Source organism: Ambystoma mexicanum, chromosome 9 (genome assembly GCF_040938575.1).
Source record: "Ambystoma mexicanum isolate Mex_15411 chromosome 9, UKY_AmexF1_1, whole genome shotgun sequence".
In the NCBI taxonomy this organism is placed as follows: domain Eukaryota; kingdom Metazoa; phylum Chordata; class Amphibia; order Caudata; family Ambystomatidae; genus Ambystoma; species Ambystoma mexicanum.
This window is the reverse complement of record NC_090931.1, coordinates 701984051-702007531: the sequence shown is the minus strand read 5'-3', so window position 1 is coordinate 702007531 and position 23481 is coordinate 701984051. Positions and strand designations below refer to the sequence as shown.

The following is a 23481-nucleotide window of genomic DNA, read 5'->3' as shown; positions in this document are numbered from 1 at the left end:
ATAATCACACAAAACGAGGTAGCAAACAAATGACTTCAGCATCACACCAGTGTTAAGATGAAATGAGAAGGCTATAAAAAATAATCGCATCAGTAAATCTAAATATATGGACATGCTTTTGGAAAAGTTACACAGAACTGGGCGTGGTCTTCAAATGATGCCCATGCCCCTTCTTGTTAGTAACCACAACTTAGTTGAGACCAAACCATGTACTACCTGTGCCAACGTTGCCATCTGTGGCTGTGCTTGTATAGTCATCTGTTGGTTATCAGCCTCTGTAACAGCCGCATCACCACTCTGCTGAGTCTCGGCACCAGATTCCATGGTCATTTAGTTACCTAAAACAATTGCAGCAACAATTCATGAGTAAGGCTGCACCTTCAGGTTACCGGAGACGCAATAATCTAGACACATGCCTCAAAATTGTCCGTGACACCTTATTTTATGAAGTATTTCCAATTACGATGGGTGTATACCATGTTAAAAAAAAACAGTATGACAGTCCCGTCTCATCCAAAAAAATAAAATAATTCACCATCAAATCTTTTTATTTGCCACACCTGCTGATCCTGACATACAAGGATGCATTTATGTTAGTAGAGCAAAAACAGAACCATGCTTTTTAATTAATACAATTGTTTCTCACGATAGAAAACATTGTATTGTGAATCCAAACGTCCAGTGAATTGAAACATCTGGCATTTTTCTCAGAAAATGATTTTCAGTCTTCCACACATTGAACCATTTTAAAGATGGCCTGGCCAAGTAAATGTTTAAACACAGTTTAATTGCTCCAAATGTGAAAAAACAAAGCCAAGCAGTAACTGAGGTAAAAGTTAGAGAACATTTCCCATAAAATCATTGATAGATTATCTTCAACCATTCCTATAATTTCCTGTAATAATGAAAGTCCCAAGCTGCCTTCTGCTTTGAAGCAGCACCTGTAATTTTTCAGCTTGAGGTCATCCGCGACGATAATATGCATGATAAATATTGCGAGCATGCCCAAGGAGACTACTGCACAACTTCAAGGTCGAGTTCACCAATAACTGCCTTCTTAATGTTTCAGATATCCTCACTCTAATTCGTTTCTATGTCTTTTTTTCCGACAGGAATTCTGCCAAAGTATTTTACTTTGCTGCAATTCCGCCATAAAAGCTAATTGATTTTATTATTTTGTGTTTGGGGCTTAGGCAGTTGCCCCACAAACCACCCCCCCCCCCCGCCCACTTTCCCTATGCTAGTCCCCCTACCGCAAGCCCCTTTATTTTTCGATGAGTTTTGCGTAAAATACATCAGCAGAATTCCTGTCCGCAAAACGAAGGGGATACCCTCTAATTCTGCATAAAAGTGGACGTTCTGGAAAATCGATCATTTAACATTGAATTGAGAAGACTCTGCTTGAACCAGCAACTTTTCAAGACCCACAGGACAGCAAAGCTATGCTAAGAAATGCAGGAACCACACTTGCACATGAGAGCGAGAAACGAGGATGGTATTGTCTTCCCTTTTCTCAATGGGAAATAGCCTTGACACAAGCCTCCAAACTTTTAGCATCTGGAAGTCTTGTTTTACCAAGTTATTGTGCAGAGGCAGATGAAGACGCACGAGTACAAGCAATGAGATGCGCCAACAGCTGACCCTGCCAGAGACCTGCAACTACCAAAACAGTATTCCCCTGACACTTCGAAGCTCACTTGAATGGGGTCCACTTATTTGCGAATCACCTACAATTCTCTGCCACTGAAGCCTCTCCTCTAGACAATCAAGGTCTACTGAAGCGGGCGAGATTAAACCATTCCAAAGCTGCACTTACATCCTAAAGACTTCCTCGGCGTCTGCTCCAGGCACGAAAACAACTCTTGGGGCCCTCACAAAGGTTCCTACTGTCCTACCTCGGACCACAGCTTGATGCAGCACTGGTCGAAAACATTGGAAAACCTCTGACTGCAAGTTACCCGAGTGTTTAACCTCTCTGCCCCCAAAACAAATATAAAAACGCACAAAACCAAAGCAGCTTTGACCACAGTAGTCTTCACATCCAACTTGGCCCCATAGCATAGGCTTAAAGTATCCACAAAGACCTAAGCACTCCAGAGCTATGAGATATCTGGAACACTAGTGTCCACTGAATTTACCCCATGCTGCTCAGAGGTTCACTTGTGGCAGAAGCTTATATCCTGTACCCCAGGAATCCTCGTATGGCTCTTTTGGGACCGCTCTGGGTCCTCACCTCTGCTATGGCTCTCTCGTGAGCAACACCAGCAGTGGTGAAGCAGCCGGGGGTTTGCTCACTAATTTGACATTACTCTTACTGAATCTTTGCTGTTTTCTTTGGGTATCCTTCAGAATCACATGCCCCCTCCCGAAAAATAAGGTCATACCTAATCTTGTAATGACAAAGGAAAGGGGCGTTGGACGGTGCAGCTAAGAGGGAGAAGAACGGAGATCTAGAATGAGAGATAATTTAATGAGGGAGAAATTCGGGAATAAAGACTGTTAGACAAAGGGAGAGAGAGATGAATTGTCAGAGAAACAGAGAAAAGTGGGTAACAAAATGAAACAAAGGGCAAGGATTAAAAAAGAGGGGAATGATGGGAAAAATCAAAAATGCAAACTAAGCAAAAAGAGAAACAGATCTTGATATACAGTAAAGGAGGTTGTAAAAGGGAACGAGACAGGAAGCCACAAATGCAGCTGGAAGAAGGAACAAGCTTTGGCAACCCCAAATGCTTTGGGCTTTTGTGTAGGCATGGGATAAGCATTTGTCGGTCACTAACTAAAGTACTACGTGGCCATAATTTGACAACAGCCGGGCATAGAAAAGCAGTGCACACATACACAAGCCAAAACTATTGACAATGCATGTTTTAACAGGACTTCACAGGAAGTGGCAAATGCAGGGACACGCATACTTCTGTGTGACAGTACCCTTAAGGAAGAAGCGTACTGGCAGTTCGCACAATGCACTGGACTGTCAAGACAGACAGCTCTTTTTTTTTACAAAACAGTGAGGGATTTTTTATCTTGGATAAAAAATTCCTGCTCTCGAGCCTTAACTACTCAGGGTAAGAGGGCATGTTTATGAATTTAATTCAGATACCCATGATGAAGAAATCGGATTAGAAATAACATGCCCTTCATCTTGATATCTTCACTGATATTTATCAACAATTGACAAAAAATCCTATTTTGGGGACTCTAGGGCCAAGTTTTGGGGCCCCTCAGGTTTTTGGTTTTCCCCAGTCTTTTTGGTGGCCAGGCAGACTTCTCCTTAAATCCCCTTGCTATTACGTCCCTTAGTGCCTTATATAAAGATATATAGTATTGGATTGCATATAAGGTGCCCAGTACTCAGGCTCCCCATTTTTGCCCTAGGGTGATTTTTAAATTCTACACAGGTTTTAGGGAGAAGGTTGGTGGTAACTATACTTTAGTTTTGGCTTCACCAGGGGTGCAAGCCATTCTACCAGATTGGTATCCCAATGTACCTTTCTGGTAGCCATTGGGGTACCAATGGGTTATTTTTAAATTCTGCTCTCTGCCCTTTTGTTTTTCAGAGCATTCCTTCGGCTAGATGGCCAGGATCTAGTCTTCAAATGGCCCTGACAACGTGGGCCCTTTGGGAGCCCACAATGGCAGCCTCCATATTGGTCCTTACTAGTTAAGGCCAATATAGCTCCCTAGACTACCCCTTCACTTCCTGTGGGGATAGCTAAGGCTGTGTAGGAGTCCTACTGACCCACCCGTTTAGATGGTCATCTAACCTTCAGCCCCAACCCCCTTTTAGTGATTGGCTGGAGGGCCTGGGGTCAGCACCTTTTGTAGGGATATTTAGGTTCTGCCCTACCCCTCCATCTCTTGGTTTCCAGTTCCTCAACAAGGAGGAATTGGGTCTGCTAACCTGCTGGAGGAGAGACTTACTGCAACTCCCGCTGTTTTGGCAATTTTCTTTACTCTTACCTGGCCATACTGGCAAGGAACAGGGGTTTGGGGAAATCCCAGTTTGGAAACTGTCTCGGATGGTCTAGTTGGGGTCCCCTAAAGAATTCTGCAGTCTGCCCACATCTGATGGGTCGAGCCCTCAAAAACAACAGATTCTGGGCTGTTTTACCATCGCCACACACCGTTTACGGAGGTATCTTCCGATTGCTAAGGGTGGCTACAGAGGTCCAGGACGTGGTGAACTACCCATCAGATCTTCGGCTTGAGACATCTGAGAGGACCACCAGCGGCTGTCTACGTCCTGAGACAGTTTGCGGCCATGCTACTACCTTCTTTTGTTCAACCTGCTGCTTGGGACTGTTTGTTCAGGTTCACTCTCCTCCTTGAAGTCTCCATCAAAGTGTTCACTCGTAGCTTGTAGAAAGAGATCCTTTCCTGGGTCACTGGGGCCTTTCTGGCCCAGGGTTCCAAGTCCTAGAAATCTTGAATCCCGAACACTGCACCTGTGGAAAAGTGCTGCCTATTCACATGGGTTGTTTCGCAGTGCTGGAGCAGTTATCGCCGAAATTACTGGCGTGAGTACCTACCTTTGGGTCCAGGGGTGGGTGGGTAATCATTCAAAATACCCTTAGGTGTTAATCTGGTCCGTGGTAGAGATTTTTAGGAGCCGAGTCTTTACCGCGATTCACACAGACTGCTTCTTCCTCTGAGGCCTGGGTCCGTCTTGCGAGCTCTAGAACACTTCTTTGGGGTCTCCTGTGGCCTTCCTGCGGGGGTCTGTCGCAGGATCTACACCTGTGGGGTCAAATAGACTTACCTCCACTAATGCAGATGGCCCCTTAACCTTTCTCTATACATCCCAAAGGAACTGAATTTACCAGGAACTCTCCTAAAATTGACTTTGAGTTACTTACGTGACCCTGGAAATGTTTCCTTCATCTCCTAGGGGTCAGAGAGCTCTGGACCAAGTTTGGTATTTGATACTTGCCTGTGATTTTTAATGGCTTTTTGAAGTTTTCATAAGCATTTCTTGTATCGGACTGTAGGTTTAACATTGATCATTTCTAGAAACTATTTTCCCTTGAAATGTATGATTCAGGTAACTAATTTCTAAAATGTTAATAATTATTGGAGCACTTTGGCTAGGGTTCAAAATAGTTTCATTTTCTCTCCAATATATTATAGGTGCCCAGGCTTTAATACTTGTATATTGCTCTAGGGCATTAAAAGTGAATATGAAGTACTGTTTTAATCCGTATGGATTTATTAAATATTTTGTGTGTACACAATTGTTTCCTTTTTTATCCTATACCCATCTATAGGTGTTAGGGGCTGACCATCAGGTCTAAGGCCTTCCCTACATACGGTTTGGGCTGTGTCTTTAGGACACTGTACCTTATTGTGCAGACGAAAATGGCACTTAACTGCTCGTTAGGTTTTATGAGTCCACGCTTCTCCCTTCTTCCCTTATTTCTTGTTGGGCGCTCACCTCTGCTAGAGGGCCCACATATGAACATTGGGGAGAGTCCTTGCGTAGGCACTGGTGTTTTTTTTTTAATACGCTGGTATCTTTTAGTAACTTGCATAAATACCAAAAGTAGTTTTACATGATATATATGTATGATTTGAATAGGTTACATCAGTGAAGTGTGTTTTCTGGAGTGGTGTGTGGACGAATTGTACTTTTGTTTCCACCTATTACCCCTGACCAAGTTACCTACACCAAGAGAGGTTAGGCTTCCCTTTTTTGTCAGGTGTGTTAGTTAACCTGCCTCCTAGGGGTAGTGGTTGTAGCATTCTCAACACAGGGAGGTACAGGAACTGCCTTAATGATAAATCAAGAAGGGATCACAAAGATAAAAGGGTAGTCTGCTCTACTCTCCACAGTTGACGACAAAAAAAAGATTTTCAGGCGTTTCTCAAAGAGGATTGGTCAAATGAGAGTGTCTACTTTGCAAATCCCTGGCAGGGGATGGATTTCCTACCAACATTTCCCCGGGATGCAAAAGGTCTAGATCTCCCTGCAAGGGACTTGTTTGCTTTCCAATAACACTAACAGAACTCCTAGTCCAAATTAACCACCCCTTCATAATCAGGAAAATTCAGTCCTCTGGGAATGGCACCAGAGCATGATGCAGAGCAGAATAATTGGAAAAGAAAAACGTAATGCCAGGGCACATATACCCTATGTGGCAACTGACCCCCAAAGGCTCCTGTGGCCAATACAAGCCCTTTCCATTAGCAGAGTCCAATTGGCATCTTTTAAATGGTGTGACAGGGCAGAGCAATGACATACATGGTGCCTAAAGTTTGTGTTTGGATCTCCCTCCAGTGACTACCACCATTCTATAGGAAGATTATCAATAGCTAAGTTCTTAACCTATCCTTGATAAACCCTGGCCCCTGCTAGGACACCCTATTCTACAAAGTAAAGTTCAACGATGTCCCCAACAAAGTTCCAAACCCAATATTCAGATGTCATTACCCTTGTGGATACCCTAACCTTAAAAACAAAACAATTTCAAATACTTGGACTACAAAAGAGTTCACAAGCCCAAGTCTCAACCCTAACATAATACATCATAAGGAAAGTCCCATCACAGGTGTTCACAGGCTGGGCTTTTCCTTGGCCTTCTTGCTGTCACAATGCCTCAGTCCTTCTCTCCCAGGTTGCAGTTCCTCTTCTCAGGCTTCACCTTCGCGTTGTCAGATCCTTTCTGCTCTGTTTTCAGGATTCACAGCAGGTTCCTTCCAGACCTTGATTTCTCAGTATTTACACCCGGTCTCCTCCCACGCCTGACCTTGGGTTTTGTCGCGATTTACCACTGGTCATCACGCAGAAAACTTAGAAATATTTTGCACTCTATCGTACCACTCCTTATATATCAATTAGGTATTTTGGTATATTTCTATTTAGCAAAACAGGAAAAATCCTATTCTTGGGCCGACAGGTGTTTCACTCAAATGTGAGCTTTATCAGGGCAGATCATGCTCTATGTTATGACGTGGACCTCAAGTATCTAAATCACTTGATTGTACAACATTCTCCTATAGTACGTATTATCATGTAATTTAGGTTGAAAACAAACATGTTTCAAAGGAAAAAAAGGCATTGAAGAAAAAAAGACTGTAAACCAAAACATCGCAATCAAGAAAGAAAAAAAAACGGAACCAAAATGAAAATAAAATTGTTAGTATCAAGGTCGACATTATATTCCTTTTATAATTAACTTTTATTTGACAACAGGTGAACTGAGTTGCTCAGGAGTGGTTGTTGTACTGATTTTCCAGATGCTCTTATTAAAGTACATAACTCTTATTGGGAGAAATTGAAAAAAGTACTATAAAACAGATTAAAAAGAAGTTTGCTTGAGTTGATGAGAAGGGACAGTGGGTTCTAAAACAGGTTCTATCTAATGAAGGACTCATCTCAAGATAGTGATACTTTTTCATAGTTCTACATTGCTCTTTAATATATCCAAGATTTTAACTATAGAACGTTTATGTTATGTATTTTACTGATGTTTAAATCAGACACAATTGATGTGGGTTTATCACTTATGTATATAAAAAAGTCTTAATATACATTTGAACAGGAGCATTCACAAAAAATGGCAATGAAAGATTTGTGGCTATAAATATGTTCTTGAAGTATATTTTCATGTTTCAATGTGGTCACATTCAGTGTCCGTAATTCATTATGGTCATCTTACATCTAAATTAAATAGGATAACCAAAAACTATGCTCTTGTGAGCATTCATGACAATCAAATTACATCTTATTGTTATAGTGTGTTTTGTAAGAGTGTTGCCCTTGTCCTAATCTCTGTTAACCGCGGGTAAGGAGTTCTGGAACTTACATTAAATTGGTCCGGATGACATCCTGAACATGTAAAACATGACGACATTGTGTGTAGTGGTCACTACTATTTTTGACAGTACTGTGGATGCCAGGTTGCAGAGGAGATTGTCATATTCAAGGTGTTGTTCAACTTCCATCACTTTCATCTTCTTGCCTCATTAGAATTAGCCAATATGTTTTAAAAGAGGTGTTTAAACATGAATAACTGAGCGAATAGGTTGGAATAAAGACATTGAACCTCATCACCAGTTGGGCGGTAGCCCTTTAATGCGGCGGTAACGGTATTACCGCTGCATTTAAGAGCTGGCCCTATCACGAGTTGGGCGCTAACTGGGCTGTTTTACCTGCAGCTTTTTTCTGGAGGCGAACATCCCTTTTAGCACCATGTTTTCAGCACAATTACTGCCGGCTGTAGTAGCGTGCGGTAATTGCACCAAAAATGCCCCATTGGGTGCAATGGACCCAATGGGGGTTTACCGTTAACACCCATCCCGTGATCCAGTGCTAATAGCACCGGACCGGTTGGCGCCAACACAATTACAGTTGGGCAGTATTACAACCGGGCTACCATCCAACTCGTAGATGAGGTCCATTATGTTCGATGCAAAGAATTTCCTGCAGGATTGATGAAATATTCCATTATATTACAAATACTGACTGTAACAAGAAAGGCGTTGGCGAGTCAGTGCCTTCTTCACCGCTAATAACCATATCATAAAATGACAATGACTCCAACCCCAATCAAGTTGCAAATAATCATAATACTGGTACAAAGGAAAGAAAACCTTCTGTGTCTTAGATGTATGATCATAAAAAAACAAAGTTAATTAGCTACACCTCCTCCAGTGGCCTCGGGGCTGTCTGCCCGGAGAATGGTATAATCAGCAGGGATGGCTAATGTGAGGAGGGGATGGAAGCTTTGTGGAGCCACGTTTCGGTCACTGCTAGGAAGTCTAGTTGGTGTTCTAAAATGAGGTCATGTGCATCTATAGCATGTGCGCCTAGTGATCTTACATTTAGTAGAGCCCCTTTTAGAGGTGCTTTGGGTGTTGGCATAGCTGGTTGTTTGAACTAATGGTGTCAACTGGTAAGTTGTAGAGTCGCTCAGTGATTTGGGCTGTGGTTCCCGGGTGTTAGGGTCAGGGAAAGTGGTAGTAGAAGGGGGCTTGCGGACGCTGGGTGTTGGCACTTGTGTGGGTTAATATAGGCTGTTGTGTTGGTATGGGAACTAGAATCCTTAGGTTGTTTGAAGGTACGTGAGGAAAGTCTATCTCTTCTTGTTTATCCTTGTAAAAGGTCTTTCGAGGGTAAGTAGAATGTTTTGTGTATGTCCGACGTAGGGCGCCGAGGGGAGATTTGGTGGAGGTGGATTAGGAATTGTAGGCGTTGCTCGGCAGTGGTGGGGCTTGGGGGGCGAAAGAGTCTGAGGTGCTGAGAAGAAACGGTGTGGGACATGGTAGTGAGTGGTGTCTAGGGCAATGGAGTCATGCGAGACCTAGTCCTAAGTAAATAAATGCACCCTTGAAGCATACCCTGGTGTCTAATAAGTTAGTATCCGGGTGGAAGGCCATCCTTGAACGATAAGAAAGGTTGGTTGAGGCTGTGGAACTGGTAGTCGAGGTAAGGTGATAAAGACAATATATTAAGATAAGAATGGCTTGCATACTGATAGGTATTGGGTGGGGTACTTTGGTGTAGCTGGTATGTTTTTGTTGTGGATGCATCTGGGTAGAGTCCATGTCTGGCGAGGGTGAGGTGCAGGCAGTGTGGATAAATTGTGGCAATTAGTGCTCTGATTAATATGGTAGCAGTAGTGTGAGGATGATTGGTGCGTGGAGCAGTGGAGAGGTGTGAGAGGCGAAGGCAGCCGTCTGCGAGACACAGAATAATCTCGTGGCCTAAGGGGGTGTCATAGTCGGGCGGTGTAGTGTTATGTAGAAAACAGAGGTTTTACTATATGCAAGGCAAGGCGGTCTTTAAGAAGTTAGACAAACTTACTACAGTAAGCAATGATGAATGTGTGCAAATTACAGTTAATCGCTAGCAGTCGACATTATGATCAGTAAGAGGCACTGCAGACTCATCAATTAGGCAATTCTACGACAACGAACAGAAGTCATGATTGTACATTCTAGGCATAAATTGGCATTTGTAATTTTACGCTATGCGATGTGCGTCAGCCTTGTCACAATAAACAGGCCCCAGTGAACATTAGTAATAGAATGCAGGGCCGGGTAATATAAATAGCTTGCATACAGTGATGGGCATTAATGCATTTACAGATGGAATGGATCAGTACGTTTCTGTTTGGACATTGAGCGCATGAGACCTGCAGCGTACACGGTACAAACACGGGTAGCTGGTCCTAAAATAGCACAAAAATGTTGTACTTAGGTGAGCTTTACTGCGCTGTGCTGGAGTTCAGTATAGTTCATCATGGCTCGGCCATCGGGCGGTGCGATATGCATAGGGACAGTAGACGTTGTATGGTGGGCAAAGTAGGCCCCAAGGGCAGGGGTTCACAGCGTTGGCGTCTGGCCACACTGGACAGACACACGACAGGTGCCTTGGTTGGGGGCTGGCAAACGCCTGCTGGTGCCCCACGATTGGTTAAAGGCAGACAATGGACCAACCAGAATGCAGCAGGCATTTTCTATTGCAGATGTGCCGATTTCAAACTGCGGCGGCCATCTTACTGAGTGCAAAGCTCACGGTTTCCTAATGCAGCTTGCAGGATACAATGAGGGCGTCTCTTAGAATGGCGTTCTCGTTGCTCAGGTTGTTTCTCAATATTTGTAGAAATGGCAATATCAAGATCATGGGCAAAGGATCGTGGCATAATGCAGATTAGGAGCGCATGCTCACTAATATGCAGCTTACCTCTGAATATTTGAGAGGCACGGTGGGATGAGTGGAAGGAAAGGAGCTCCTGCTCCTGGAACACGCAACGAGTGGCACAGGCACAGGACAGGTGCCTTATATAGGAGCATTTTTTGGGGGCCGACTATGAGGGACAGAGTGATGGTGGTAGCTGCGTAGCTGCGTAGACCCTTGAGGAGTGCAGCTGCATGCAGGACACTTCTCAGGGACACATGGGTGGATGACAGGAGGCCTTCGAGGAGGGCATTGCCCCCATCCAGGTGGAATAGGACCAGAGCTTGAACAGTGGATTTAAAGTTGTCCGGAAGGAGGAAGAGCTTGACTCTCCGCATGAGGGAGCTGATACCAAGCTATGAGTTTTCTTAGCTATGTGTGTGTTGAAGGAGAGGGGGTTTGTCGATGTGGAACCCAAGGGACTTGGTGCAGCAGGTCAGGTCAAGTGTGAAGTCCTCATGGTTCATGGTTGATGGCCAGGTCTGTATGTCTGGGTGGTTGGTGTTGTTGGCGAGGAGTAGGAATTTGGTTTTGGAGGGGTTGACCTTCAAGTATGCACTGGACATCCAAGACTCAAGACTGGATCAGCAAGAGGCAGGGTTTGAGCCTATAGATGTACTTGATGGAGTCGATATTGCGGAATAGGTGTGTCTCTTCTGTTCAATGGTGGATGTGTGTGGCTAGGAGGGCTCCCAGCGGCTCTATGTATAGATTGAAGATCACTGGGGAGAGGATGGAACCCCGCTGGACTCCACAGGTGATGGATAGCATTGGCGGTCTAGGAGTCCATCCTAACAAACTGCTGGCGGTTGGCGAGGTAGGACTTGAACCAGTGTAGGAGAAGGTTGCTGATCCCCATGTGCCAATGTAGGGTGTTTGTGAGTGCCTGGTGGTCTACTGTGTCGAAAGCGGCCGAGAGGTTGAGTAGAACCAGGATGCAAGATTGGCCATAGTCAAGGATGCTGAGGACGTTGACCATCTGTATGGTTGCCGTCCCTGTGCTGCATCTGGGTCTGAACACGGATTGGTAGGCTTGTAGGAGATTGTTGGTGTCGATGAGTTGCTGCAGTTGCACAGCTACCGTTTCTCGATGACTTTCCCTAGGAAGGTAAGATGGGCGATGGGACGATAGTTACCGAGGTTGTCAAGATCCAGAGTGGGTTTCTTTAGTAGAGGTAGGATTTGTCCTGCCTTTAGGGTCGATGGGAAGGTGCCTTGAGTTCCGGAGCGGTTGTTGATCTCCAGGTTGGGAAGGAAAGCTTATGCAGGGAGGGTCTTGAGGATGGATGCAGGGAGGATGTCATCTGTATACAATGTGGCTTTGAGGGTGGCCAGGGTCTCTAGCAGGTCCTCTTTAGAGTGTGTCTTGAGTCTTGTCCAGTGTGTGGAGATTTTGGGAGGAGGGAAGTGAGGTGCATCTGTGGATGACGAGCGGGTGCCGATGTGCTGATGAATCTTGCCGATTTTGTCGCAGGTGGTGATTGCAGTGTATTTTTCGATAGAGTTGTATGGCAGGTTCGGATACCGGGTTGATGCAGTGCTTGACCGCTTTGAAGAGGGCTCCGCTTTTGTTGTCGGCTTCTGCTACTGTGTTCTGATAGTAGGAGGCCTTGGCTGTGTTGATGAGTTGTCGGCGCACAAATGTCACAGTTGCCGTCAGTAACCCCTTGATGTAACTTTTCAGATACCTCAGAAACCAGGCGATCAGTACCCTGGTTATGCACACAGTCCAAAAAAGCCACCGTTGTGACCAGGTGTTTTATTTCACCTCTGTTTTGTCATTTCAACACTTCCGGATATGGGCCCCTCCAGGTTCACATACTCGCCTTTACAGGAATGCATATTTTTTGTGTCTATGAATGAACCATCCTCCCCCTCCATGTCATGGTGCTCGTTTTCCAAAGTGGTCTTACTATGCAAATTATACATTTGTGAACTTGAAGGCTGTTACAGGCCCTTTTATGCACAGAAATCTTGTCAATACGGCCCTTTGAATTCCTCCTCACATACCACTTGCACAGGCTATTTATGGCAGCACCCACATAAAAGATGTAGCTCACTGGTGACAGCCTGGCTAGTAGCAGCTTGCAAATCCACTTTTTCCTTTGGTAATCGACAGTTCCTTGAAAGAAGCAACTGGGATGAGTCCTGGTCTGTTAATGATTCTATCAAGATAATACTTTCCAAGTAATGTAAAAGGGAATTTGTGTTTTGTTCACTTTGTTCAACTGCCTGCTTTTTGTAGGTTACAGTGTTATTAAAGCAACTTCAATCATGAACATGCTTTTCACTTTGCTTTAGGACACATGGAGTATTGTGTAAAATGAAAATGGACTTAAGGGCTGCATTTCTGCTTAATTGGCTTTAATAGAGGCAGCGAAGTTGCAGCAGCATGGACATTTCATACTTTTTCTTTTTATCACAGAAGCACACCAATTGCATAGTTAGGCATGTGGTCTGAACTTTAACAAGCAGGTATAATGGAAACATAGAAGCAGTACTGTATATATTTTCAGTGGCACAGACTGTACCTGTACCTCTCAACAGGACTGCTATATATTCAGGCAAAATAGCCTAATTTATCAATAGAGCTGCTATACCATATGCATGTCATCGCACAATGCCAAATATTCAAAGCATGGCTGATTGCATCATGGCCACATTTCTTAGCAGGACTGCTATGTTTTAGGACAGTACCTGAATTTCTTAACAGAGCTGCTGTTAAGAAAGCACGAACATGCATTGGCATTTTCTGCAGTGAGCTAAAGTACAGAGCAAGAACAGTGCCTGAGCTCTTCCCACCAACCTCCAACAGTGTGAGAAGATGTCATTGCTCTCATATACATCAATTCTTTCTACTCGGTCTTGCGCTTTTCAAAACTTCTGCTTCTCCCATGTCCGATTACTGAGTGCAACTGCCAAAAATCTAGCACATTTCAAAGCCTCATTATGAATCTCCAGACTAATGTAGGACAGTCCAAACAGGCTTAGAGCTTTTGACAAGCCATGTATGGCAGACAAGCCTCACATGGAACTGCCAGTGCCTTAGCCCTATGTGCCTTTCAGTGTCAACAGCCTGTTGGTAAAGGCAGCTCAGTGGGTCAGTAACCCTTCTGCAGAGATTAATGTGTAACGTGTTAGTACAAATACTGTTGATAGGGGAGTTAATGAGCCTGCATCAGAGAAATGCATTTAGGATGCAGGTAAGATTCAATTGTAACACAGTTGACTTACTTTCGACTTATCAAAAGGGCTACTAAATGTTCAGTGATTCAGATCTCTCTCTCTCTCTCTCTCTCTCTCTCTCTGGGATGCTCTACTTCTAATGGTTCATAACACACAACTCATCAGGGCTGCTATACCTGTGATTTATGATGGCTCATCAGGGCTGCTATACCTGTGATTTATGATGGCTCCCAAGTAGAACACGCACATCCCATGAGGGCCACTATACTTGTAATGGCTCAGAATACACCGCTCATCCAGGATGCTATACCTGTAATGGCTCAGAACACACATCTCAAACGGGCTCTTGTACTTTTAATGGCATACAGTGTGTAAAGCATCTGCATTCAAGCAAGTGCTGCATCTGTCAGACAAACCTGTAATTCTACAATTACCAGCATAATGGCAAAAAGAAGGTTTGCACACAGCTAAAAAGGAGCATCCAATGATAAAGCTGCACTAAATTGTTAAATAGAAAAGTTATTTTCAGCTCTTTTCAGACAAACAAACATAGGAGAGGAAGAGCAACTCTGAACCTGAGCAATACAGAAGAACAGTGTGGCGGGAAAGGGGCGGGGGCAAAAAAGGGACAGAGCATACTAGACAATGCAAATCAGGAATTCGAGCAACAGGAAGAGAGGGCAACAAAGAAAGTGAGAAGGGAAACAAAGTCAATAATAGGACACACACAATAAGAGTGAGGTATAGAAGCAGAGCAAAAGACATTTTGAGACAGTAAAATAAAACACAGATCAACAGCAGGTGGGGAGAGATGGGAATAGAAAAGCAAGACTAGAGAAGGGAAAGCCAATAGCATAAGAGACAGGGCAAGAAAGCTAATCAAATGAAGCGAGATATAGGAGGGGAAAATCAACAATCGAATGCAGCAGAGGGAGATCCAGAGTGACAGAGAAACAGACCACAAAATGCGGCATTGCAACACTTAAGGGTGAGAGGCAGAGCGTCAGAAAGTGCGAGCTAGGGGAAACAAAGTAGCAAAGGGAAGGACAGATGGGAGCAAAAACGGAGTGGCTGTCAAGCAAGTAGTGCCAGGCAGCAACAGTAGGCCCGAGAGGCAGAGAAGTGATTCTGGTAGAGTGAGGGACTCGATTTATGAATCACCCGATGTAACTAGCTGACATCTGCAGTAACTCTTAACAGAATTTGTGCCCAAGTATCATAAATATGAAGCTGGGGAGTATGCATCTACAAGGTTTTTGTGTGGGGAAAATGTTTTCCACAGGTGCAATAAATTATTTAGAACCACTTTCAAATGCAGCTGTTTTGTCACTTTTGTCTTCGAGCAAAGTTTTAATTTTACACACAAATTGGATAGTTGTCAGACACTTTTTACTCTTGCGAAGGAGGAAAATCATTTTTACTCTTGAAATTGGATTTACGCTCTAATTCTAAAAATTGGGAGTAAAATATTATCACTCCAAAATCCTATCTGGAGCACAGAGCGTTATGCAGCATTGGAACAAGTTACTTACCTGTAACTGTTGTTCTCCAGCATGGGTCTGGCATGGATTCACATGCTCATGAATATTCCCCGTCGTCAGGCTGGGAATCCTCGGTAAAGAAAAAAACAGTATCAGTTTCGTTTCTGATCTGTCTTTCGTAGTAGTAACCAATCACTGATCTCTGCGTCATACTGACCACAGCCAATGACTGCCCTCTACCTAAGCCCCGCCTCTGGCAGCCATCTTCAGATTTGGTAGCACGTGAAGTGGCAGTATGACCAAGTGAAGAGCCGCAGAGGGGTAGGCGGGAGGGTTCGCATGTGAATCCATGCCAGACCCATGCTGGAGAACAACAGTTACAGGTAAGTAACTTGTTCCTTCTCCAGCATGGGGTCTGGCATGGATTCACATGCTCATGAATAAAGAATACATAGCAGTACACACATGCACAACCACGGGAGGTGGCAAAGGCTCAACATTAAGCATTACATTAAGCTCAACATTAAGCAAATCTTACCTCCTCACCAGGCTCACCTTAGGAGAACAGGTTGCGCAGCACTGCTTGGCCGACCCTGGACTCCTCCCTGGAATCCCGATCGACGCAGTAGAATTTCGTGAAGGTGTGCGTCGACCTCCACGTAGCAGCCCTGCAGATGTCCAGCAAGGGCACACCAGATAGGAATGCCGTGGTAGCTGCGATCGCTCTGGTGGAATGGGCTCTCGGACGGCCAGGCAGCGGTCGGTTTGCCAACCGATGACAGTACATGATACAGCTGGAGAGCCATCTGGAAATGGAAGCCTTCGAGAGAGCCTTCCCCTGAATGACAGGTCCAAAGTTCACAAAGAGTTGCAACGTCTTCCGAAAACCCTTCGTGCGGTCCACGTAGAACTTCAACGCTCTAGCCACATCCAGTGAGTGCAAAGTCCTTTCAGCCGGCGACGAAGGCGACGGAAAGAAAACAGGCAACACCAAGGGTTCGTTGAGGTGGAAGTCCGACGGCACCTTGGGCATGAAGGAGGGGTGCGTCCTGAGCACTACCCTCGTGTCGTGAAAAGTCAAGTACGGGGCCTTGCAGGAAAGGGCCTGGATCTCTCTCACCCGTCGTGCGGAGGTGATGGCCACAATAAACGCCGTTTTCCACGACAAGAACTTCAACGGAGCCGAGTGCAGAGGCTCGAACGGAGGTCCCATGAGCTTGGTCAGCACCACGTTGAGTTCCCACGCCGGGGCCGGAGCCTTCACCGGCGGGAACGATCTGAACAGTCCCTTCATGAACTCTTTCACCAGACGATGAGACCACAAAGACGTCCGCCCCGTGGTTCTGGTGTATCGGGAGATCGCAGCAAGATGAATCTTGATGGACGCGTCCGCCAGTCCAGTTTTGGCCAGCGTCAGTAGGTACGGCAGTACTTGGGGAGCCGTAATCCGCAGAGGGTTAATCTTCTGTGCATGGCACCAGACAGAGAACCTCTTCCATTTGTGTCGGAAGCATTTAAGAGTTGAGGACGCCCTGGCCTTTGCAAGAACCTCTCTGCAGTCGGCCGGTATGTCATATCCTCCAAACTCTAACGCTGCAGGAGCCAGGCCTGCAAGTTCAGCGACTTCGGGTCGTGATGGAGGATGGCGCCTCCTTCCCTGGAGAGAAGATCCGCGTCCACTGGCAGCTTGATTGACGGGGACGCTGACAAGTCCAGAAGGTCCGGGAACCATATCTGCCTCGGCCATGCAGGTGCGACGAGGATCATCCTGCACCGTGACCTCTTGAGCTGGCTGATGAGCCGGATCAGCAATGGCAAAGGAGGGAACGCGTATAGAAACAGGCCCTCCCAGGGGAACGAGAAAGCATCGCCCATGCTCCTCGGCTGGGGAAACCTGCTGGCGAACCTCCGGCACTTGGAGTTCGTCGCCGTCGCGAACAGATCGATCTGGGGTGTGCCCCACCGTCGGAAGAGGCGCTCCACTAGATCCTGTCGTAGTTCCCACTCGTGGCACGGGCGCAGCTCCCTGCTGAGTGAGTCGGCAATGGTGTTTTTTATCCCTGCCAGATGAAACGGCACCAGAAACATCCTTTGGGCGACGGCCCAATGCCACAGATCCTGCGCCTCCCTGGACAGGGCTGGGGACCTGGTTCCGCCCTGTTTCCTGATGTAGAACATGGTGGTGGTGTTGTCGGTGAAGATCCTCACCACCTTGCCCTTGAGGGACGGAAGAAAGGACCTGAGGGCCCAAAACACTGCACAGAGCTCCAGGACGTTGATATGGAGGGACTTTTCCGTCGGGAGCCAAAGGCCTCTCGCGTGCAGATTTTCGGTGTGCGCTCCCCACCCTTCCAGGGAGGCATCCGTGGTCACTGTCTCCTGGTGGCCGGGGGTCTGGAAGTCCATGCCCGCCGTCAGATGTGCGCGGGTGCCCCACCACCGGATCGCTCGTCGGAAACTCTCGTCGAGTGTGATCCTCTCCTCGAAGCCGCCCGTCGTCTGGATCCAGCGCGCCTCCAGGAACTCCTGCAACGGGCGCATCCGGAGCCTGCACAGGGGGATGAGGTAAATGCAAGAAGACATCATTCCGAGGAGGGACTTGATGGACCTCACTCTGGCCGCGTCCGCAACCAGCATCCGCTGCACCTTGCCCAAAATGGCCCTCGTCCTTTCCTCCGACGGAGAGGCCAGAAGCGACACTGTGTTGAGCTTCGCTCCCAGAAACAGTGCGTCTTGCGCGGGCACCAGGTGGGACTTGGCATAGTTTATGGAGAATCCCAGGTCCGTGAGAAGTTGGACGGTCCTTGCCGTGTGCTCTACGGGTGACCATCCGGAACTTCTGTGCCTTGATGAATTTGTTCAGTCGTCGTAGGTCCAGGATGGGACGCCATCCTCCCGTCTTCTTCTTCACGAGGAAGTATCTTCAGTAAACTCCAGAGCTCGAAGCCTCTTTGGGACGAGCTCGATGGCGCCTTTCCTGAGCATCGCCTTTACCTCCAAGAGAAGTTGAGGGACGTGATGTTCTTTCCTGGCCACAGGGGGGACGCGCGGGCACCTTTTTTGAAACTCGAGCGCGTGACCCTGGGCTAGGGCGTCCAGCACCCAACGGTCGGTGTAGATGGACTCCCACACGCTGACGAAGCTCGCCAGCCGGCCTCCCACCAGGGTGCTTCGGTGGGGGCCCGACCCCACGGCCGGTTCAGTCCTGCTTCGATGAGGCTTTGCCGCCTTGACCTCCTTGGCGACGACGGCGGGGTCCGCCTGACTTGCCTCGTCCCCTGTAAGCTTCCTGCGACGACGAACGGGCCGCTTGACGGTAGGTGGAAAATCCGCCGCCGGAACCTTTGGAGGCACCCTGTTTGCCTCCGCCGCTCCGAAAGGGCGGCCGCCGTTGCTGGAGAACCCCAAGAGCCCGGGCCGTCTCCGTGTCTGCCTTGATGGCTTGAAGGGAATCGTCCACTGTTTTCCCAAACAGGTTGTTTCCATCGAACGGCATGTCCAAGACTCTGGTCTGCACGTCTTGACGGAAGTCAGTAGCCTTGAGCCATCCACGCCGCCTAAGGCACACGCCGTTGCCCAACTGGCGAAATCCAGAGTCAGCGATGTCCGTCGCAATCGTAATGGCGTGGTCCGACGCCACCTCTCCTTCCTGCAAGATCTCTAGGGCATCCGCCCTCTTGTCGTCCGTTAGGAAGTCCAGCAGGGGGGCCAGTTTGTACCACAGCTCCCTGTCGTAGCGGGCTACGATAGCCAAGGCGTTGGCCGCCTTAATCGTCGTCGCTGCAGACGAGATGACCCTGCGTCCCATCGTATCCAATTTCTTTCCCTCGCCGTCCGGCGGGGAAGTCGACGTAGAGGCCGTGCCCCCCCGCTTTCTTCCTGGCCGCCGCGGAGACGACGGAGTCCGGGGTTGGCTGTGCCCGGAGGCACAAGGGGGCCGCGTCCGGGACCCGGTACTTCTTCTCGTACCGATCCCTTCTAGCCGGCGTCGTGGATGGGTTCTTGAGGAGGGCAAGGCCCTCATCCCAAATATCGTCCAGTAGAGGCACGGAGAGGACCGTCTTCCTCTTGGCCTCGCGCCGTTGATAAAGGAAACCTTCCTTCTTCTCTTCCGGGCAGAGCTGGAAGAGCTCGGATGCCCTGGTGATCATGGAGTGAAACGATCCAATCTCGTCGGGCAGGGAAGCCCGGGTGGGAGGTGACGACGGCAGATCCTCGTCGTAAACCTTGTCGTCCGTACCCGTCGCGGCCGTGTCAGTCCCTGTATCATCCCCACGAGTCGTGGACGGGGAGGAGGGCTGAACAGGGCGCGATGGCTGAAAAGGAGGTGGAGGATGAATCCTTCTTCTCTTAGCGGGAGGGCTCCCAGAAGGGCCTGGCTCCGGGTCCCCCGTCGGGAGCGGTTCCTCTGCTGGTGGTAACGGCAGTCTCGTCCTTATCTCCGAGCATAAGGACTGTATAGCGAACAAAATGGCCGCAGAGTTGTCTTGCGGCACTGGTTGAGGGGAGTCCGACGGGCAGTCAGGGGCCCCGTCGGCACCCTTGACGTTATCGTCGTCTCCTGCGTCGGAATCCCTCCCGACGGGCTGGTCTTCTTCCACGCCAACGCCGTGGCTTAAGACTTCGATCAGCTCTTCCTCAGAGGTTGAGGCCGAATCCACGACGACCTCCTGCCCCCCCTTTTTCTTCTCCGTCGGAGGTTTCACGGGGGTCCTGTCGATGGGCATAAAAGAGGACTCCCTCCGCGGTGGCAGGGAGACTCTGAGCCCCGAGGTCACTACCACTGGTGTAGCCTCCACAGGCTGAGCCAGGGCCGCCGCGACTGTCTCGATAGAGGCCTTGGCCGGATGGATTAAGGCTTTCACCACCTTAGGTGCGCTCACCGCCTTCTCCTTGGGGGGAGGGACACTGCCTCGCTCTCCCTCCGATGGGGCCTTCGAGCTCGACCGGGGCCTCTCCAGGAGCTTCGCCGGGTGCTCGGCCTTCCTCTTACCCGAACCAGAGCGTTGGCTTGTGGTTGATGGCGCCGGGGAGGATGCGCCCTGCCTGGCGCCCGTAGAGCCCGACCGTTCGGCGCTCCCGGAGCCAGCGGACTCGCGGTGCTTGGCCTTGTGTTGAACCCCCGTCGCCGGGGCGTCCTCAAAGGTCTTAGAAGACCGCTCGGATTTCTTCTTCTTCTTCTCGCCTGACGGGCTCTTCCCTTCCAGCCAGTTGGCGAGACGTTGATGGCGGTCCTTCATGGTCCGCTCCGACATATTGCCGCAAAACGCACAGTCCTTCTCCACGTGCGTCTTGACCTCATGTAGGCAGTAAAGACAAAAGGAGTGTTCGTCTTCCTTAAAGACATTCTGAAGCTGGCATCCAGGGCAGACCCTGAACAGCTTTCCGGGCGTCGAGCTTCCCTTCTCCTGGGCCATGTCCGAGATGGGCCTGAGAAACTTCTGGAGTCCTCCAAAAGCGTGGCTCGACGAAATATTCACCCTTGAGGGGCGTAGACGAATCCGACACGGGTCCCCGTTGATCGGATGAAGAAACGGTGGAGCTTGAGGCTCTTTTTGACCGAAAAGAATCGAAGTTTTTGAGAAAAAACGTGAAAAATAGCACTAACGCTCGAGAGCAATAGCACGAGGATCCCAACACTTGAACGTGCGGTAAAAATCTGAAGATGGCTGCCAGAGGCGGGGCTTAGGTAGAGGGCAGTCATTGGCTGTGGTCAGTATGACGCAGAGATCAGTGATTGGTTACTACTACGAAAGACAGATCAGAAACGAAACTGATACTGGTTTTTTCTTTACCGAGGATTCCCAGGCCTGACGACGGGGAATATTCATGAGCATGTGAATCCATGCCAGACCCCATGCTGGAGAAGCTGTAATTATTGTATGGCTCGCCCGCTGGAATAGGTTTTCGGGCCGGCAAGACAAAAAAACAATCTTACTGACTGCTCCCAAACCTTTGATATCCTTCGATGAGCTTCGTCAGCACATACAGATAGGACAGACACTTAGCAACGCTTCACACGGCAGAAGCGTTTAAAAAAAAAAAAAAAGTGTTTTACAAACTTAATTTTGAAAGCAATGGACAACAGAAACCTCTGGAAGCATATAACATTTCATGACCAACGCTCCTTGGCTTATTTCTTTGTATCATGTAATCTTCTATATCCATAACATTTTAACTTTAGTAACACCCAACCAACCCCCCACCACCGACTCCCATATTTCATCCAAGTATCGAGTTAAAGGTGAAGAGACAGAGGTCTTCCATTGTTGGACAGTTCTGGGTTCTCTTATCATATTAGGTCCATAGACATTGAGGTTTGGCTATTTTCAGAGAACATTGAATTTGCGGAGCATCATCGGTCTAAAATGGTTTTGTTCCTAATCTACCATAAATTCATGGCATGAGAGCCAAGTTACCAAATACCTTTGATAAGTACCGTTGGCCAGAGCCGTCAATTTCTCCATCGCCATCACGCCCCATAATCTCACCCAACACATAGCCACTATGTGTCCCGTCCTGTTTTTACAAGAACGGGCTAAAGTGATCTTTGCAGCAGCATGTGGGTGATAAGAGTGGCGTTATTTCCAGTGGCGTCATACACCCCTTCCACCATGGCACCCAGAAATACTACCACAGGGTTCAAAGGTAGCTGAACATTTGTTACTTCCTTTCCTTCCAATAAACTTTTACTGCGGGGCCGGACCAACACATGTGTCCCAAGTCTCCAGTTAAGCCACAGTCACACCAACATAAAGGAGAGTGGCCAGGATTGATAGAGTGCAATTGGTGTGGTGTCATGTACCACCTAAAGAATATCTTGTATGCCGACACCTTACTCGATGTACATTTGGAGCTTTTCGACACACAATGCCATTTCAGGGCCCATGTTTCCTCCGTTATTGGTTCCCCAAGGTCTTGTTCCCATTTCGACATGTATGGCAAGATATCCCCCAAATCCGCCATGTCCAGTAGGCAATATAGCCTTGAGAACCACTTTGTTGCTACCCCTTCCCTTATTGGGAGTTCCAGTCCTGTGGGTGCTCTGATGCCGCTTCTCTGATCGTCTGATTCGAGACCCAGTGTCTAATTTGGACATAGTGAAATCGTTCCTGTTCCGGGACTTGGAATTTATTACAGTCTTCAAATGTCAGCGGGTTCCCACCCGAGTAGAAGTACCCCAGCGTCAGTGTATGTTGTCCTGCCCAGCCTGTCCAGAATTTGGGTTGTGTCCCAGGTGTGAAGTTAAGTTTGTAGGCCATTGGTGTGAAGGGGGCCCCCCCCACCCGGTTGTATTTTCCTACTCCGTGGTGCTTTATCCCAATAAAAGAGGGTGGTTTTTCTGGTGTCCAACAAGGTACCACCACCTGCAGAAGTGTTTTTAAGTTAAATGGAGGAGGGGCTGTCTGGGTCACTGGGGTCAAAAGTAGCAAAAAGCCTGTGGAAGCCAATACGGAGATCCATTCAAGTATTAGTTCAACTGTGGATTTAGCAGAATGCACAACAATCCTCCAGGCACTTAGCAACACTTCACCTAGAGATTGTTAATGATATATACATGGTAGATGGCCTTCAATACACAGTTTTAACCATTAAACACGAGAGGGTATAGTCAATGAAGATTATGTACCATGGGGCATCCCACCGTGCTGCACAATTTACGCACAATGATCTATCCCAACAGCTGCTAGGCTACGAGATATTTTATTCAAGCATGATGTACGTGCATGCAACTTTAGATTTACAGGCGACATCCTGGCACACTGCACATTCAGAGCTAGATCTGCTAGGTCACGCAGACTACATCTTAGTAGGTATGGGCCAATGGAATCTCGAAAAAGACCTGAAATTCACAGAATTCAAAATGATTGCGACCTGGTAATGCTTGTATTAGATCGAACCAAAATGGGATTTGACCTGGACCCAACATCCGTTGAAATAAATACTAGCAACAACAGCAAGGAACAAAGCCTAATTACGTAGGCGGGCAAAACTGCAGTTCGATTGCATCTTGTGAAAAATGTATTCCCAAATGTATTCGCAAATTCTCCCATTCATATTGTACTTTGTAGTCCTGTCCTATCTGTGCAGGTAGGCCTGATTTTTTTTATGACAACTTAGCTGAACTGATCA

The 23481-nt window shown here is 47.5% G+C and overlaps 1 protein-coding gene across 2 annotated transcripts in view; it reads right to left on the bottom strand.

Annotated features, from left to right (window-relative positions):
- The window catches only part of CREB1 (cAMP responsive element binding protein 1), a 379690-nt gene that overhangs the window by 264802 nt on the left and 91407 nt on the right, over positions 1-23481 (bottom strand). For both annotated transcript variants that reach the window (XM_069615589.1, XM_069615588.1), the window contains exon 2: positions 217-338. Coding sequence is in view for 1 of the 2 variants with exons in the window: in XM_069615588.1 (XP_069471689.1) it covers positions 217-330 (114 nt within the window). In the remaining variant the exon portion in view is untranslated. The remainder of the gene's footprint in view (positions 1-216; positions 339-23481) is intronic.